Genomic DNA, 18,438 nt, shown 5'->3' with positions numbered 1-18,438 from the left:
TAATAGTCTCTCCTTGCATAAAAGCACCCTCTAAATCCACTGGCCTTTTCCACCTTCTGTCACTGTCTGCTTCTCAAAATAATCTAGGGGGAAAAAAAAAAAAACCACCATAATACTTTTAAGAAGAAACTCCGCAACTCCCTCTTACTTTGTGGTGACTATTTCCCCAGCCCCTCCATAATTCAACCAGCAGAAACCCTGCAGCTTTCACTGCTGTTGGTGAACTCTTCGTGATACCTGACATCTTTTCAGAAGTTCTCTGGAGTTACATGTAGGTGATAAAAAAAACCTGTCCATGTTTAGATGTTTGACTTTCCAGCCCCCGAGGTTACAAAAGAGCAACCAGGGGAGCACAAGCAAAAGGGCCATGAATGAAGAATTATTTTTCCAAAGGTATCGATTCACATAATATTCATTTTTTAAACCAGCCCCGTGATTCCTAGGTGCCCGGCTTTCTATATTTATTTAAGCAGCCTGGGACAGCAACACTGGCAGACTTGAAATCCTTTAGGAACTCAGGTTACTTCTGCACACCCCACTGCACAGCCTGTGTATAAAACCACCATGTATTTAAAAAAGACAGCGACAGAGAAAGCATTCCTCAGTCGGGAAGACCACGACTCGTTCCACTCTGCAAGTCACAGCTTTCATCGGGAAAAAAAAAAAAAAAAAATCGCAGCCAACGCTAACACGCAGCTTTAATCACTTTAGCCTGACGCTATCTACGTAACGACACACGGAATAACCCGACTTAATTTTGCTTTGCAGCTGAGCCAGGCTAAAATTCAGACTCGCAAAACCTGCTTGTATCAGCAAGAACTTCCTCATCGGCTCTGGTGGGCTTTGGATCGGGAGCAAAATTGGGGAGCTGCCACGTGAAAGCGAGGGAATAACGTCAGCGCGAAGGCGAGGGGCCGAGCCACGCTCCTTGCCCCGTCGCCGACTCGGAGCCGGTGGGAGAGACCCCCCGAAACAAGACCGGCACGGCCCCCCTCGCCTGCCCGCCGTAGCATCTGCCTAGGACCCCTTTAAACTGTTTCAAATGTTAATTCCTCACCGCGGCAGTAAAAGCTATTTTTAATCCCACGTGAAAGCAGTTTGCAGAAGACCAAGCTCTGCACGCCTCACGGATTGCTTCCTAAGGCAGAGGCAGTGCCGCGTGTTGGGGAGCTGCAAAACGGGGGGCACGCCGTCGCGGGGAGAGCTGTAGAGCTGCGGCTAAAACATTGCATAAAAGCAAATCCAAAATACCGCGCATCAAGAGCTTTAAAACAGCTGCTTCGTGCTTACAAAGTTGCAGCTTTTTCTCACGTTTCCCACCTTCGTCCTTTGCATTTTAGGATTTATTTTGCAAACGCGGGGGTGAGGAGCAGGGAAGCTGATACAGAAAGGCCCAGTTTTTGTAATGAAAAGTTAAAAAAAAAAAAAAATAAAAAAAGAAAGAAGAGATCCCAAAGTAACAAGCCCCAGAAGCATGCTGCAGGACTGAGTTTCTGCAAATGCACCAAGACAAAACAAGGGCCGCTCTCAGCCGCGGAACGCTGAAACACGAGTCCATCAGAACAGATTAGCTGGTGTCAATGAATAAGGATAATGTCCCGGAGCAGCTCTCAGTGCATCGCCATCTGACTCCTCGCAAGATCCTTTTGTCTGTTCCCACCTATGTATTTCTTAAATGTGCCTGTGAAAAGCTCTCCCTGGAAGGGGATACAAGCTCCGTGCCAAAATGCAGCCTGGTGACTCCAGAGTAGCTGAAACGTCGGATTTTATTCAACGGCTTGCGCTATAGAGTGTCTTGATCTGTCTGTACAATCACAACACACACAAAAAAACCCTCAAGGCATCTACTTAGCTCTACTTTTCAACTGCCAATAACACTCACAGCAAAAGTCAAAAGAGCAGCGCTGGAGCCGCGTCCTTTCCCCGCCGCTCAAAGGCTGCAGGGTTGCAAGGTTCGCAGATAACAAAGTCTGGCTCAAGAAATCCTGGATGCCTTTCAAGAACATTATTAGCTCCCATGAATGGGTTTGAAGGAGAGGAGAGGGGAGGGGGAACTGAAAAAAAAAAAAAAAAAAAACCAACCCAAACCCCACATCGCATGTAGCGGCTCTCTGCTAACCATCCGTCTGGGCACGCACGGATGCTCCCGAGCCGGGACACCCCCAGCACTGCTTAATGCATGCACAGAAGCAGGGTGTAAGCATGACGAGCCGCAGGAAAAGTTCCTCCCCCGGCATGCAAAGCGGCATCTGATCAAAAGGGGAAATGACACGAAAAAGCTAAATTCGGCCTCCAAGAGATTCAGGGCTCCGGGAGGGCTCCGCAGCGCCGGAGGATGCTCGGCGGCGATGCCCGCTCGCCGTGGGCCACCGCAGCCGGCTGCGGAGCTCCAGCCTGGCCGCTCACCAGGAAGCGTTGGCCAACTGTTACTAGCCATCCATCCCATACTACTTTTTACTACTTCTGCTCCAGGCGGTGAGAAAATAAGGAATTCTTTACAATTCCTAGAAAATCCAGTGCGCGCCGTCATCCTGGGCGCAGTTTCACAGAGCACGAGCCCAGCGGCCGCTTTCTTGCGGCGTGCTGAGATGCGAAGGGTCGTCGGGAGCCTTGGCCCAGCCCCGTTCCTGTGCAACTCTGTCTTTGGCTATCGGGAAAAAGCAGGAAGAGGAGGCGGAAAAGAGGGACTGTGAGGAAACACGGGACAGAGGCAAACTGTCGTATTGAGCCGATGTCGCTGCGAAGTTTCGGCGGATGGAGGCAAGGAAACTGCTCTTTGGATAAGCTAAATCGGGCTGAATTCTCTAAAATTCCCTTTTACGCAAGCCAGCGTCTGCAGAGCGCCTTCCCTGCCCCACCTTGGTGCCCCGAAGCCGCCGCTGGCCACCGCTTCCCCTGCCCTTTTCCCCGAGTTACGGTGCACGGCAGGCGGAGCGGCCTGAACCTCCGAGCAATGCCGGGCGGCCGCGTGGGAAACGAGCCGGGCCCTGGCAACCGAAAAGGGAACAACCCTGCGCCGGCATCTCCGCGACGCCCCCCGAAACGTCGCCGGCGGAGCGGAGCGGCGGCCGCCGGCGAGCCCGCCGGCGCGCACGGGCATCGTGCCACACGCAAACACCCCGAGCGCCCCAAAATGCCGCCCGGGACCCCCGACTCTGCTCCCCCACCCCGGGCACCGAGAAGTCCCGGGGTTGAAAGCGGGCGCTGCTCTGCAGACACCGAGCGGGTTCCGGCCCCGGCACCCCGTAGCGACCCGGCCCGCAAGTGCGAGTTTTCCTCCCTTCACGCGGGCGAAGGGCAGGATTTGGCCCCGCGCCATCACGCGGAGGAGCGCCTCTTCAGATTTTTTTTTTTTTATTTTTTTTTTGCAACGAAGCTCCAAATATCACTGGCAAACGTCTCCGATTCAATCGGGTTCTTAACGTTTGCCTTCGCCTACGCGCCCGTAAAGCGGACAGACAGACAGACAGCGAGGCTCCCAAACAGGACACGCGCGCTCCCCAAGCGGGAGTGGAGTAGATGCGCCAACACCCCTTCCTTTTATTTAGGTTTACTTTAAGCAGTACTGAGTGCCAAAAAAAAATTAAAATAGTGCTTTGCTTTAGGATAAAGTGTCACGTCATGCTTGGATTGTCCATTAGGTAATTTATGTTGCAGTCGAGAAAGGTGTTTAAACTTCTTACAATTAGCTATAGTAACTCAAGGAATTTCATGCGAGGTGCTTGCTGCTTTTGCAGAACATTTTCTTTTCACTAGTAAAAAGAGCTACTCCAAAAAAGGGACTTTGGGCTATTTCAAATTTAAATAAAATAAAACACTCTGGTAAGAACAAATGGTTTCAGTCAGTGACTTAACGTTATAATGTAAACTACTCGGCACCCACAAGCAGATACTCCTGCCACAGGAGTGAAATCGCTACGGGACTGAACTACCAAAAAAGAACAAAATAATTCTGTGGTGATATTTCCAAGGGATTTTTTTTTTTTTTTTCTGTTCACATTTACTTAAGACAAGCCACGACCTACAGGTGCCTTGGGGCCAAATATCTTGGCATGAGAAGCAGTTGGTGTAATTTTGGTTTCCTAGCAAGTTCAAATATTTTAAAAATGTTTACACCACTTTGAGATATTCATTGGAAAAACCTGAACTCCTGTCCAACTTCTATTTTCCTCCACTCAAACACACCCCAGCTTTAAACATTTAGCTCTGTCTGGCTTTCCCAGGAAAAAAAAAAAAAACCCTCAGTATAGGAAGGTCTTGTAAGAAGACAAAACAAGAGAGGCAAAGAGAAGAGGAAACTAAGGAAAATAGTTGTGCGCGTGATTGAAAACACACTTGCTCTATGCAGAATTAAAGCAAAACATCTACTGATTTTTTTTTTTTCCCTCCCTAGAAAGGACGCATCTTCTTCCCAGCACAGCGTACGCTTCCCTGCGATGCATCTGGCCACGCCAAAAACCTTCCCTGCTCTATTTCTCCAAATTTACCATAACCATATGCAGAATCATCTTAAAACAGCTCGCTGGTACCAGGCCAGGCTCCCTGCAAGCACTTACAGCACTAAAAACTCACTACGCAGCAATCCAAAACTAAGATTTATTTCTTCTTCTCTCGCTGCGGTCCATCCCGCAAGCATCTCGCCGGACTACGGCGAGCGATATGAAAGCGTTCAATCTTCCACGCTTTAATTATGCGCTCGCAGTCATTAAACTCCCATTCCACCAAGTGAGATCTATCTTGTAATCCTCACCCAAAAAGATTAGTTATCATCATTATTGTTTCTAGAGCAGCGTAGATACAAACGGCCCAGAGAAATGAGCTAATAAATCACGGCAATATTAATACAGTCATAAAAATAAGTGCGCTACTTACTGCGTTTGAAGGTGCGTTAAGTCAATAACTTTACAGCCCAGATGTGGTCTTACAGGGCTGAAACTCTGCGGCTAAAATTACCGCTGAAATTACACTTGCCATGAAACGCGCCGGTCTTCGCAGGTTATTATTTTGGCGAGGATCGCCAAATCGCAACCTCCCCCAAAACATCACGAAACCTTGCGAGGGCGCAAGAAATACGGTATTCCCGCGGGGTCTGGGGCGGACGGGATGGAGAGGCAGGAAGGACAGGGAGAGCTACTCCTTTTATTATTTTCAGATGTTTCGCCCAGAACACCGCAGCGCTTTTAGAAATCTACGCGTTTGGATTCTCTTCAAACTAACGGACCGGATTCTTTCACTGCCTTCAAGAGGCTTAAGCGCTCCGACTCCGTTTGGCCCGGCCACGCCGGAGTTGGCCAGGAGACGGGAGTTTAATAGACACCACATGCACGGTAGCTGCTCTTCCGAATGCTTTATCGCCCGAAGAGTGCAATTCCAGAGAAACCCTCAAAAACCAAACAACTCCCTCGAATCAATCCGGCCCTGCCCTTTGACACAAACCTACCGAGGGATCCAGGCGGTACCGTTTTACCCTTCCCCTTCCTTCGCCGCTTCGCTGTTTTAACGCGCAGCCAGGATCAAGCCCGGTCCTGCAAGCCGAGGTCCTCGCTCCCTTTATTTTTAGGAGCTGCTCGAATTAAAATTAACAACAACAACAAAAAAATTCCTAAAGGAACCCGGTGGGGAAAACTGCGGGACAGCTGAGGATAAAGCGTTAAAGGTTAAAATCGCAAAGCCCTGGGTAATTTAAAAAAAAAAAAAAAAAAAGAAATTTCTGCTGCCGGCCACCTGTCCCTGGCCGGCTGGGCTGCGGGACGGGGCACACGGGGACACGGGGGGGTCACACACACGGAGGGGACACGGGGGGACACACGGACACAGCGGGGGGACACACGGACACGGGGACCGGCTCTCACGCTCCCAACTTCAGCAGCGGCCCCGCAAAAGCAGCCCGGGGCCGCCGGGGCCGCCAGCCCCCGCCAGCCCCCCCGGGGGTCCCCCCGCACCCCCCGATCTGCAGGGAACCGCCGCGCTCGGACCGGCCTCTTGCAGAGCAACCCCAGGACGGCACGGCAGGCAATTAAACGCGGCTCGGCGCTTAATTAGCGCTTAATTAGCGCTTGCCGGGGCCACCCCCCGCCGTTACCTGTACCAGCGCAGCCCCTTCTCGTAGCACCTGTCGAAGAAGTGGGGCTCGGCACCCACCGCTCGCACCCCGGGGTGCGCCCGCAGGAACTCCAGCAGCGCCCGCGTCCCGCCCTTCTTCACGCCCACGATGATGGCCTGCGGGAAGCGCCGGCTCCCGCCGCCCGCCGCCCCCGGCCCCGCGCCGTCGGGGAGCGCGGCGGGCGGCAGGAGCAGGGCGGGCGGCAGCGGCTCGCAGGGCCCCGGCAGGCAGTAGAAGAAGTAGGTGAAGAAGAGGATCATGGTGAGGAGCAGCGAGGCGCGGCGGCCCCCGACGGGTCCCACCAGCCGCCCGCTACATCCCATCGGGGGCCGCTCCCGGCCCCGCCGGCCGCCGCATCCCGCGCCGCCGCCGCCGCCGCGCTCCCCCCCCCCACCCCAGCGCTCCCCGGCTCCGCTCCGCGCTCCCCGCTCCGCGCCCACCCGGCCCGACCCCTCCCCTCGCGCGTGCCCGCCCCCCACGCCCACCCGCGGGGCGGGGGAGGCGCGCGGGGGGGAGGCGACGCCCCGCGGGGAGGGGGGGGGGGGGGCGCCGCCGGGGTACCCCCGGGGCAGCGGGGCACCCCACGGCACCCACGGGCGGCACCTGCGTGGGTGCCGGGGCGGCCGCAGCGCAGCAAAACCCTCCTGGCCCCGCTGCGCCGGGAGGACGCGTTTTCCCGTGTTTTCCCACATTTTCCCGTGTTTTCCCACATTTTCCCGTGTTTTCCCACATTTTCCCGTGTTTTCCCACATTTTCCCGTGTCTTCCCACATTGCCCCATACCTTCCCGTGTCTTCCCACGTTTTCCCATGTCTTCCCACGTTTTCCCGTGTCTTCCCACGTTGCCCCACATTTTCCCGTGTTTTCCCACGTTGCCCCATACTTTCCCACATTTTGCCACATTGCCCCATACTTTCCCACGTCGCCCCACATTTTCCCTTGTTTTCCCACGTTGCCCCACATTTTCCCACGTTGCCCCACATTTTCCCACGTTGCCCCACATTGCCCCACATTTTCCCGTGTTTTTCCACATTTTCCCGTGTTTTCCCACGTCGCCCCACATTTTCCCGTGTTTTCCCACGTCGCCCCACATTTTCCCTTGTTTTCCCATGTTGCCCCATACTTTCCCACGTTGCCCCTCATTTTCCCGTGTTTTCCCACGTTGCCCCACATTTTCCCACGTTGCCCCATACTTTCCCACATTTTCCCGTGTTTTCCCACATTGCCCCACATTTCCCATATTTCCCCATCCAATTTTCTTGGGGTTTGTCCCGTCCCCTGTCCCCCGTCCCTCTTTGATAACCTCTGGGGCTGCAGCAGGTGTTTTCGGCATCGCGCGCAGGCCGGCGGTTCCCGCGGCTCCGCAGCGGTGCAGGATGCCAAGCGGGCGCCGGGCTGAAAGCGAAGAGCCACCGCGGCGATGGCGGGCCGGTGCCGCGCAATTAGCGCCTGGAGAAGCGGCACTGATTAGGCTGCACCGGCTCCCGCTGCAGGCGTGGAAGCACGGCCCCCCGTGTATTTCTTGTTTGGGGTGGGAAGGACAGTCTTGGGTTTCTACCCGGACGCCCGCACCTTCCGAAATAAGCCCAAAAGCAGCAGTGTAGGTGTTGGGATCCAAAATGCACATGTATAATGGACGGTGGGATGGGGTGAGGTGGTTTTCCTGCTGCGGAAACCCCATTCCCTGGAGCCCAAAGCAACGTGCGTCTTGGGCGCTGAATAAATCCCATCCCGTGCTGCAGTGTCGGTAACACCGGGAGCCGGCCCCGGCGGCGAGCGGCTGCGCAGGCGACGTCCCTGGGTGCCGCTGGCCAGGCCTGGACTTCGCGTGCGGCGATGGCACCGTCCCGGCTCGCTCCTGCCCTCCCGGCAGCGTGTGCCGTCGCCAAATGCAAACCGGCCGAGCCCCAGCCCCGGGGTGCCCGTGCCTGGGGGCTCCCACGGGGCCATCGCTCCTGGGACCCGCTGCGGCTTCACCGAAATGCTGCCGGGGTCCACCCCGCCTCACGCCTCGAAACGCCGAGTTCCAGGCTTGTGCTAAAGCCTTCCCTTTTTTTTGTATCTGAAATCAGCAGTGTCTTAATTAACCTATTAATATAATTAGCTCTTTTTATAATTAGATCTCCCGAGGCTTCCAAGAGCTGGAGCGTGGTGGGAGGGGGAGATCCGTGGCCTGAGACTGGAGGCGGGTGCAGAGCTGCGCAAACACAGCTGCATCGGGAGGCACCGATGCTCCTGCGTGGTGCCACAGCTGCGCCGTGGATCACTTGTGTGACAGCGTGGCTGCAGGGTGGCATGGCTGCAGGATAGCACAGTTGCAAGACTGCCCGGTTGCATGACAGCTGGGCTGCACGACAGCACAGCTGCGGGGTGGCAGGTCTGCAGGATAGCATGGCTGCTGCATGACAGCACTACTGCAGGATGGCGCTGCAGGGCTGCAGGATGGCAGGGCTGCAGGATACCACTGCAGGGCTGCATGACAGCAGGGCTGCAGGATAGCATGGCTGTATGGCTGCAGGATGGCAGGGCTGCAGGATAGCACAGCTGCATGGCTGCATGACAGCAGGGCTGCAGGATGGCAGGGCTGCAGGATAGCATGGCTGTATGGCTGCAGGATGGCAGGGCTGCAGGATGGCAGGGCTGCAGGATAGCATGGCTGTATGGCTGCAGGATGGCAGGGCTGCAGGATAGCACAGCTGCATGGCTGCATGACAGCAGGGCTGCAGGATGGCAGGGCTGCAGGATAGCATGGCTGTATGGCTGCAGGATGGCAGGGCTGCAGGTTAGCACAGCTGCGTGGCTGCATGACAGCAGGGCTGCAGGATGGCAGGGCTGCAGGATAGCATGGCTGTATGGCTGCATGACAGCATGGCTGCAGGATGGCAGGGCTGCAGGATAGCATGGCTGTATGGCTGCAGGATGGCAGGGCCGCAGGATAGCACAGCTGCGTGGCTGCATGACAGCATGGCTGCAGGATGGCAGGGCTGCATGTCAGCACGGCTGCAGGGTGGCAGGGCTGCATGACAGCATGGCTGCAGGGTGGCAGGGCTGCATGTCAGCATGGCTGCAGGGTGGCACGGCTGCATGGCTGCATGGTGACAGGGCTGCATGATGGCAGTGCTGCATGACAGCAGGGCTGCAGGATGGCAGGGCTGCATGTCAGCATGGCTGCAGGGCTGCATGGTGGCAGGGCTGCGTGGCTGCGTGGTGGCAGGGCTGCATGACAGCATGGCTGCATGGTGGCAGGGCTGCAGCAGGATGGGGCTTTGTGCCCTCTCGTGGCTGGTGCTCGCAGGAGGCTGCGCGGGGGCTGCCTGGCCCGTCCTGCACGGTAGCTTTTCAACGAGAGGAAATAACTGCGCGAGTGCGACCGGAGATCCCTTCCAACTCGCAACGCGAAGGTTCCCCGGGGAAAAACGAGGCGGAAAGATTATGACGAGGAAGTGAATCTGTTATCGGGAGCAGTTTGATAAATAAAAACGCATCCAAAATCTGCTGCGCGGCACTTGCCAGCTCTTGTTGGGTTTACGTAAGCGATCAGAAATAGGAACTGTTTTACTCCGGGCGAGAGCGGATGGGAACCACTCCAGCTCCCTGTTTGGGTTGGGGAGGGGGGTGTTGTTGTTGGAAAATGCCAATTTGTCAAAATGGAAACGTTTGGCAAGAAATTTGACAAAATTCTGTCAAAACACAGCCAGGGAGGCTTGGGAAAGGATGGGGGGGGGGGGCACAGCACAGCCACCCTCCTCATCCTCGGCGCAGGGGGATCCCTCGGGGGCGCAGGGCCGGGGCTGCCCGCGGCGAGCTGGTGCAGCGGTGCCTTTCGGCACTGCCAGCTCCCCCCCGGCGCCGTGGGCGCTGCCGTGCCTCGGCGCTTGCCGCTGCTCGGGCACAGTCGGAGGAGCAGCGTCTTTCCCTTTCTCACCTTCAAAATTGGGGGAAAAGGCTTAAAACGTGAGCGCGGGGCTCGCTGCGGGGGCCAGGCGCCCAGCGGGGAGGAGGGGGAGCACCGCGGGCGCTTGGGCTGTGCCGAGGCTTCCCCAGCTCCGCGTTCGGATGAGCCGGTGACTTGCACCGCAGAAGGGTCCCCGGATTCAGCCGAGACCCCACGGCACAAGGACTGGCTCCCCGCCTTGCCAGCAGCCCAGGTAATTAAGGACAACAAGCACTCAGGTGCAAATTTTTTAAGTAAAATTAGGACTTTTTGTTTGAAAAAAAAAAAAAAAAAAAGGAGTTCTGCCATGAGCAGCTCTGATGTTCCCCATGCTCAGTGCCCTTGGCAGGCAGCGGCCGTCCTCACGCCGCCGTGGCTGCCCAAAAAGGGCTGTGCGGGGCGTGGGATGGGAACCCGGTGCCCCTCTGATCCCCTGGCCGCATCATCTGCCGCCTCTTCCCCCTCCGTTAGCACGTCTCCGTCTGCGGCTCCGACGACACAACCGACCGGAGAGCGCAGCTTTCCCAGAGTCTGATGATCCCGTTGAAAGCTGTCCCGCTGCCGGCGGCGCTGGCACCCGTCGGGGGACGGGGGCTGCCGTCCCCTGGGCAGGAGCAATGCCGCTGCGATGGGCATCCACGCGTCTGCGCCAAGGAGCCGAAGCCGGGCGAGCAGCGTGGCTCGCAGCCAGCGCGCCGGCCGTGCTCGCCGGCCCTTCGCGGTGCGCGGCTGGGAACGGCGCTGGGAGGATTTATCCTGGGGATAAATAATAAAATAAATACATCAAATAAATAAATAAATAAAAACCCTGCCCCTGGGGAGAGCAAGGACAGGCACGGCCGTACCACGTACCCCGACACCTCGGCTTGCTCCCAAGGCTGGTGCACGCCACGGTCGCTGCCCTGGCTCGCTGCGTAAGCCCTGGCATCGGGGTTCTGCACCCTCGGGTGGCACCCGCGGGGCCGGCTGCTCCCCAGGGCCGCTCACGGCACGCGGGAGCCGCCGGGCCGCTCTGGCAGAGGCGGATGAAAGTGTTTGGGGCTGTCACCGGCGTTATGGATGGGCTGCAAGCGCTGGCAGGGAGCGGCACGCAGACGCTGCGGATGTGGAGGGAGCCTCCGCGTTTCCGACCCCTGATTGATGAGATGCAAGCGCCGGCCGTTTCACTTACTATATCACCGTTGCCTCAGCCCTCCGGCTGGGATGAGGGTGCTTTGAACCTCGGAGACAATTGTCTGCACGGAAGGATGAGAAGGGTCGGATTTTCCCCCTGGCTTCCCAGAAGGAGCGAGCGGGTCCCCGGGAAGCCCCGTGACCTGGCTGATGGCTTTGGCAGCTCCCCAGGGACCGGGGGCTACGGCAGCCCGGGGACAGCCGGGGCACGGCGGCCGTGCGGGGGAAGATGCCAAAGGAGCTTTTGGTCGCTGCCAAGGGGAAGAGGCGAGGCACCCGGAGCTCCCGTGGCGGCGATGCCCGGTGCTGATGGGTGAGCCGCAAAAGGGGAAAATAAAGCAGCAGAGAGGCCTGAACCGGGCCGGTGCCGGCACTGCCGGGCTCGCAGGAGGCACCAGGGAGCCGTGAGCAGCGTGCTCATCCCACGCGGGATGCTCAGCAATGGTCAGGCTCCATCCATGCCAGGTTTGCACCGCGCCGGGGGGTGCATCCCGGTCCCGTGGGGCTGGCTGCCGTGCCTGGCCCCCCGCATCCCCTCGGAGAGGGGCTGCAGATGCCCCCCGCCGCACCGGGGGCTGGATCCTGCCTCGGCAGATCTTGTGGCAGAGCATCGGCTGGAAACATCCGGCGACTGTCTCAAAAGGCCGCGCGTCTGCGCAGCGGCGAGAGCCCGATGCCAGACGTGGTCGCGCACGTGCGTGTGGTTTGGATTGGGTTTTTTGGGGGAGGGCTCCCTCCTGCCAGGTGCGTTGCCCTCTCCGAACGCAGGGCTCTACCTGCCAGCCTCCCTCGGGATGGCTCAGTCCCAGAGGGAGGAGGCACCGGGACAGAGCAGGCTCCCACGGCAGCCATCCCAAAACTCCCCGTGCCCCGTCCTGAGGCTCACCGGAGCGGAGGGGTTAGCCAGCCCCACGCGGGCCGAAATCCTCGTCCCAATGTGGGTGAGGTTCACGCCTGAACCGGGACAGCCAAGTGACAAGCCCCACCGAGGGCCAAACGGAGCAACATCAGCGCAGCACCACGGGAGCTCCATGCTCCCCTGGTCCGTCCTCTCCCCCACCCCAAAACCAGCAGGTCGGAGCAGGATGGGACCCCGGATAACCAGCCAGAGCATCCCGACCGGCCACCCCAGCACCACGACCCAGCCTCTCCTCCAAAGACCTCCCCTCTGCCCGCCGCAGCAGGCAGGCGGGAGCCGCTGCGTGGGTGCTCTGCCATTTCCCAAAGTTTGTTATTACAAAGAAAGAAAGAAAAGGGCTCAAGGGATCAGCGGGGATGAAAAATGCTTTAGAAACACGGGAGATCATTTAACAGGTCACCTCCACGGCGGAGTTTGCCAAGCTGATAAAGGCAAGCAAACTTATTAAGGCGCGCACAGCTTGATTTGAAACGGCTGCTCCCAAACAGCCAATTACTCCGGGCCGTTCCAATCCAATTAGGAAGGCTGTTTCCCTGATTACGGTGGTGTGTTTTACAAATGCAGCACAACTCCTTGGGTTCAAAGAGCAATCCATAAAAGGGAGCTCGGTAAGAGGCAAGCCAGCGCCCGCAGCCACGGGAGGCAAACGCCATCCCGGTCCCTGGGGATGCCGGTGTCCCGGTCCCCAGGGATGCGGGTACCGCAGGGGATGGGATGCCTGAGCCCCAGGCACGGTGACGCTCACTGGAAGAGCAGCCCGGTGACCGTCCCTAAAGCGGCACGGCCCCGCCAGCCAAGGAGACGGCATCTCCGAGCTGTGGTCCCCACCAGGAGCTGGGGCCCTGGGGTCAGCTGCGTAGGGGATGCCACCGGGGTCCCTGTCAGTGCCACCCCTCTGTAGTCCCCTCCAGGGTCTCAGCAAAGGCCCTTGCTTTGTCACCCCTTGTCACCCAGCTGCCTTGTCACCCCTTGACACCCCTTGTCACCCAGTGCCACCCCTTGTCACCCAGCTGCCTTGTCACCCCTTGACACCCCTTGTCACCCAGTGCCACCCCTTGTCGCCCAGCTGCCTTGTCACCCCTTGACACCCCTTGTCACCCAGTGCCACCCCTTGTCACCCAGCTGCCTTGTCACCCCTTGACACCCCTTGTCACCCAGTGCCACCCCTTGTCACCCAGCTGCCTTGTCACCCCTTGACACCCCTTGTCACCCAGCTGCCTTGTCACCCCTTGACACCCCTTGTCACCCAGTGCCACCCCTTGTCGCCCAGCTGCCTTGTCACCCCTTGACACCCCTTGTCACCCAGTGCCACCCCTTGTCGCCCAGCTGCCTTGTCACCCCTTGACACCCCTTGTCACCCAGTGCCACCCCTTGTCGCCCAGCTGCCTTGTCACCCCTTGACACCCCTTGTCACCCAGTGCCACCCCTTGTCACCCAGCTGCCTTGTCACCCCTTGACACCCCTTGTCACCCAGCTGCCTTGTCACCCCTTGACACCCCTTGTCACCCAGTGCCACCCCTTGTCACCCAGCTGCCTTGTCACCCCTTGACACCCCTTGTCACCCAGCTGCCTTGTCACCCGACACCCCTTGTCACCCAGTGCCACCCCTTGTCACCCAGCTGCCTTGTCACCCCTTGACACCCCTTGTCACCCAGCTGCCTTGTCACCCCTTGACACCCCTTGTCACCCAGTGCCACCCCTTGTCACCCAGCTGCCTTGTCACCCCTTGACACCCCTTGTCACCCAGTGCCACCCCTTGTCACCCAGCTGCCTTGTCACCCCTTGACACCCCTTGTCACCCAGTGCCACCCCTTGTCACCCAGCTGCCTTGTCACCCCTTGACACCCCTTGTCACCCAGTGCCACCCCTTGTCACCCAGCTCAGCCGGGCTGTGACATTAGCAAGCCTTGCCCCAGAGACCAGGCAAGCTTTGAGGTTTACCCACCGGGTATTGAAAAAAAAAAAAAAATAAAAAACCAACCCAAAAACCATCCTCAAGATAACGTTGTGGGCTGATTTGCCCTGATCCTGCCGGTTTTACAGAGAAACGCAGACGGGACCATCGGGGCTTTGCCCGAGCTCGCCGGGGCTGGCCGAGCCGGGATGGATACGAGCACGAAGGAAGAGGAATGAATCGCGTCTCCCACTAATTGCTGCACCACGGCACCCATGATCCCGAACAGAGCCGATCCCCTCTGGACCCGAGGGGTTCCCATCGCCTGGGGCAAAGGAGACACCAACAAACTCATCGCCGCGCTCACAGAGGATGACAAATTAACCCGCAAACCCCGTCCTCGGTCCGAGAGGCTGAGCCGGGCTGGGGGGGCAGGAAGGGCCAGGGCTGGGGCTGTGCGGCGGCTCCAGCGCCTTCGCGGCCGCCCAAACCCTCACCGCAGCCGCTCCAACGGGCGCGCTTCAAAATCCTGGCGCGCGGCCACCTCGGGGGTGTAGCACAGCCCCTGTTATTAAAATGTGTGACAGCAGCTCAAGATGGAAAGTGAAGTTGTACATTCTCCATCTGAAACTCCGAGAGGAATTTCAAGCAGGGGAATGCAATTTCCAGCCTGGAGGAGAGCCAGCAGCACCAGGGCGAGATTTTTCTTAATATGGTTTCGCGAAACTTGAACACAGAAAATTGCCTGTAGCTATAGCAATACCAGCGAGCTGGAGACAGCCCCCGGGGAGGAGGCGAGGCATTTCCACAACAAAAACACCCACCGACTCCAACAAGCCTGCTGTCCCCTGCCACCGCCGGGATGTTCGGCCACCTTCCGCTGGGATTTGGGGGCTGAGCCACGCCAAGACCGGGGCAAAGCCGCCCTCCTGCCCGTCTTGGGAAGGCAGCAGCATCCCGGGAGCGAGGGTTTCAGCAGGGGAAGCAATGCCCCCCGCATCAGGCGCTGGCTGCAGCCTTGCAAAACTCCCCACGGGGCGGCAGGACGTGGCTGCACGGCACGACGCACCTTCCCGCAGCGGCACGGCATTTCACAGGAGGCAAAAGCTGGTGCTGGCAGCGCCCATGGGAGGACGTGGCTTTTCCCAGACCCTCGCCGCTTCCAAGTCTCCGCTCCCTCCATCAGCCCGGGAGGGATGTGGGTTCGACAGCTCCACCTTACCCTCCTAACAGAGTTTTGGGGCCGCGGTGGGGTCCCAGCGGGGCGGCAGCCTCCCCAGCCACAGGACCCCCAGCCGCCCCACTGCCCTTTGCCTCCACGCCAGCCCCAGGAGCGCTGCCTGCTCGCGGCACTGCAGACGTGGCTGGCTCCTGGCCAGCTGCAGTTACAAAAAGGAGCCTTCCCCATATTTCTGCTTTTGATTTAAATAATCCCAATAAGGGGATAAAGCAGCCAAAACCCACTGGTTTTTTGGGTTTGTTTTTTTTTAAAGCTTCAATTTAAAAAATAATATACATGAAATGTGCGATTTTTATTAGAGTAGGCAGAGCTGCAGGGCATCAGACACAGCCCTTTGCTAACCAAACCTCTGTCCCCGGGACACCAGCTATTAACTGCGCCATCCAGAGCGCTCAGACATCCTCCGCGCAGCGTCCCAGCTCTGCCTTGGCCCCGCTTCCCTTCTCATTTCCCAAGCAAACACAAACTCAGGGCTGGCTGCAATTATTCCTTTATTGGTGCCCTCCCGGGCAAAGACGCAAGAGCGACAACAGTTTCACATCATCCTGGGAGTGAGCAATTGCAGGGACAGGGAGAAGGCACAAAAGCAAAGGTGCTCTTTTTTTTGGTGTTTAATTTGCTGTGACCCAGTGTCTGGTCACGCAGGTCTGTGGAAGCAGGGGGGTTTCTTTATCCTGTTTAGATGTACGGGGTGACAAGGCCATTTCCAGCTGAGAAAGTCCCCTCTTGAAGAAGCCAGGCGATGCCACGCAGCCGGACAATGAAACACCGCTGTTTGCAGGTGGCCGATGGCTGCAGCCAAAGCCGACAGCACAGAGCCCGTCCGGCCGCAGCCTGCGGATAGAGCGGGACTTTCAGCACGACGCCCGGTGCCCTGACGGGTGTTTCAGGGGCTCTGCAGCCCAAAAAGCCTGGGGGCGAGGTAGGTTCAGTGCCATGGAGGTGGCAAAGTCCCTGTGGGTTTACCGGAGCCACGACCCAAGGGCGAGCCGGCGACACCTCCACCTTTCTTGGGCAGGGAGGGAGCAAGGTCGCAGGTCCCACCGTCAGCTCCTCGTTACCAGCCTCTCCGACACCCCGCACATCCCCTGCAGTTATTTCTGCCTGCCTGCTACATCAATCTGCACAACGAGCGGTCGACTGACCAGCCAGGGGTATCTTGACAACTGCTTACCTGCTCTTTACAAGCTTAGTAACTCGGTGGAACCATAATTACATGTTCATTGCTGATCTCATTTAGAGTTAATTACATGCCAAATAGACAGATCTCTAATGCGCTTGGAAGCATCCCAATAAAGGCTCCGAGCAGCCCGTCAATATGTATGTCAACGCGGGTATTCCTTCTCCCGGGTGTTTCACCACCCGGTGCTTATTTGCAGGTCTAAATCGATAGTAGCATCCCACTCGGGATGGGGGGAGATGCGCTATCAGCTCAGCCCCGAGGGAGGAGGCAAACGTGGGGGAACCTCTCCTGGCCGCGGCGGGTGAGACCCGACCCACGGCAGCAGCGCCAGCACCGGGGTCATCCCAAACCCATCAGCTCTTGCAGTAACGTGGCTAGGACAGGGCCAGTTTGGCAGATGAAATAGCATGCCACGCTGAACTTCCTCATTTCTTTTTTAAAAATGCATCTACAACAGGCTAGTAATAGGGTCACCGCATGGTTTAATCCCACTTTTTTAGCCTAAAAAGGGAGCTGACTCCATTTGGGTCATGCCTCTGTTGAATTTCCCCCCTGCTGCTGGGCTGGGGGCTGCCATCTCCACCAAAGGCACTGGGACAGCACTGGTGCGGGACTGGGGAGCCCGAAAGATGCACCGGCACCCTGCAAAATGATGGTGGCGAGGGAGGGATGCCAGCCCTGAGCCCGCTCCCGCTGGCATCGTGGTGCTAAACCCAGCGGGGAGAGCCGGGAGGGCTGGAGCCCAGCTGAGCTCTCCCGCACGCCGCACAGGCATGGCCAGCTCCGTGCCGTAAAAGACAGGCACAGCTCGTCGCCTTGGAGGGCGGAGCTGGAGAATTATATCCCAAACGCTCGCAAAATCAGCCGGTGAGTGCGCAGAGCTGTTCCCAATCAAGCAGCCAGCCGGCGCAGCTGGGGCGCATCCTCGCTGCTTGCTTGCGGGCACGCTGGCTTCCCCCGAATCGCAGCCGGCGAGCTCCGCGCCGCCGCGCCCAATCTCTGCGGGAACCAGCTTTTTTCCAAGCAAATTGCTTTGCAGGTTTCCTCTTTTTTGGGAAAAAAAAAAAACCCAAAAAAAACCACCACCAAACCCAAAAAACATTTGGGGGTAGGGGGTTGTTTTGCTTGTTTGCATTTAAAAAATAATATCCCCAGGTGCAGGTGGCCGCCTTTACAAGTCTATGAAGCTCTGGCATGCCCACCGCTAATTCCGTGCACAGGTTGGGGGTAGCTTTCATTTGGCTCTGGTTGAGCCAAATATTTAGTGGCCAAAGGGAGAGGAAGGCGTGGGATCGAGAATTGGAACATGTGGAGAGGAGCCGAGCAACAACGAAACGCAAAGCAAAGTTTTGAAGAAAACCTCTCAAATGGATGGAGGAGAAAAAAGCGGAGTTCGAAGGGCTCCAGAGGGGAGGGAGGCAGCTCCCGAGTGTCCTTCTGTCATGCATTTGGCTGGGGTTTAGAAACAGGAGAAAAAAAATGTGGTGTCGAAGGGGGAGGCAAAACCATCGGATTAAATCCTGGCCAGCTGCGCCCCCGGCAAAACCTGCTCCTCCGCTGCGGGCAACGCGGATTCCAGAGCTTAATGCGATAAAACCTGAATTTCAGAAGTTTTTCAGTAGCAGCAGAGGGATCAGATGGTGACTTCGGGTCAGAATCCTGACCTTTAGCCCCCCCCCCCAAGATGGGGATGGTCCCGCTCCCTGGGCCACCCCGGAGCTCTCCCTGCATCCCGCGGTTGATGCTGGGCAGCGGCTGCAGGAGCCCCCGGCATCATCCGGGCTCCATTTCCCAAGCAGCCCTGACAACGGTGTTTAAGTCATATATAGGGGTAATGCATTTTCTTTGTCCGTTTTCATTGTCTACTCCAGTCTTAATTCTGCAAAACCCCTACGACAGCAAAATATCGCACCATTAAGAACAGCTAATGAATGGATAATGAATCTGGTCATGAACATAACGAGCTAATACTCTCATTCCCCCAAATAGTGGC

The 18,438-nt window shown here is 57.8% G+C and overlaps 1 protein-coding gene across 1 annotated transcript in view; it reads right to left on the bottom strand.

Moving 5' to 3' along the window:
- HS3ST6 (heparan sulfate-glucosamine 3-sulfotransferase 6) overlaps positions 1 to 6,426 on the bottom strand; it is a 44,162-nt gene extending 37,736 nt beyond the window's left edge. The window contains exon 1 of the mRNA XM_075718700.1: positions 6,083 to 6,426. Within this exon, the coding sequence (XP_075574815.1) occupies positions 6,083 to 6,426 (344 nt within the window). The remainder of the gene's footprint in view (positions 1 to 6,082) is intronic.
- Positions 6,427 to 18,438: the final 12,012 nt, after the last annotated feature.

Source organism: Pelecanus crispus, chromosome 11 (assembly GCF_030463565.1).
Source record: "Pelecanus crispus isolate bPelCri1 chromosome 11, bPelCri1.pri, whole genome shotgun sequence".
Lineage (NCBI taxonomy): Eukaryota > Metazoa > Chordata > Aves > Pelecaniformes > Pelecanidae > Pelecanus > Pelecanus crispus.
Note: the sequence above shows the minus strand (reverse complement) of the source record. Positions and strands in the feature narration are given on the sequence as shown.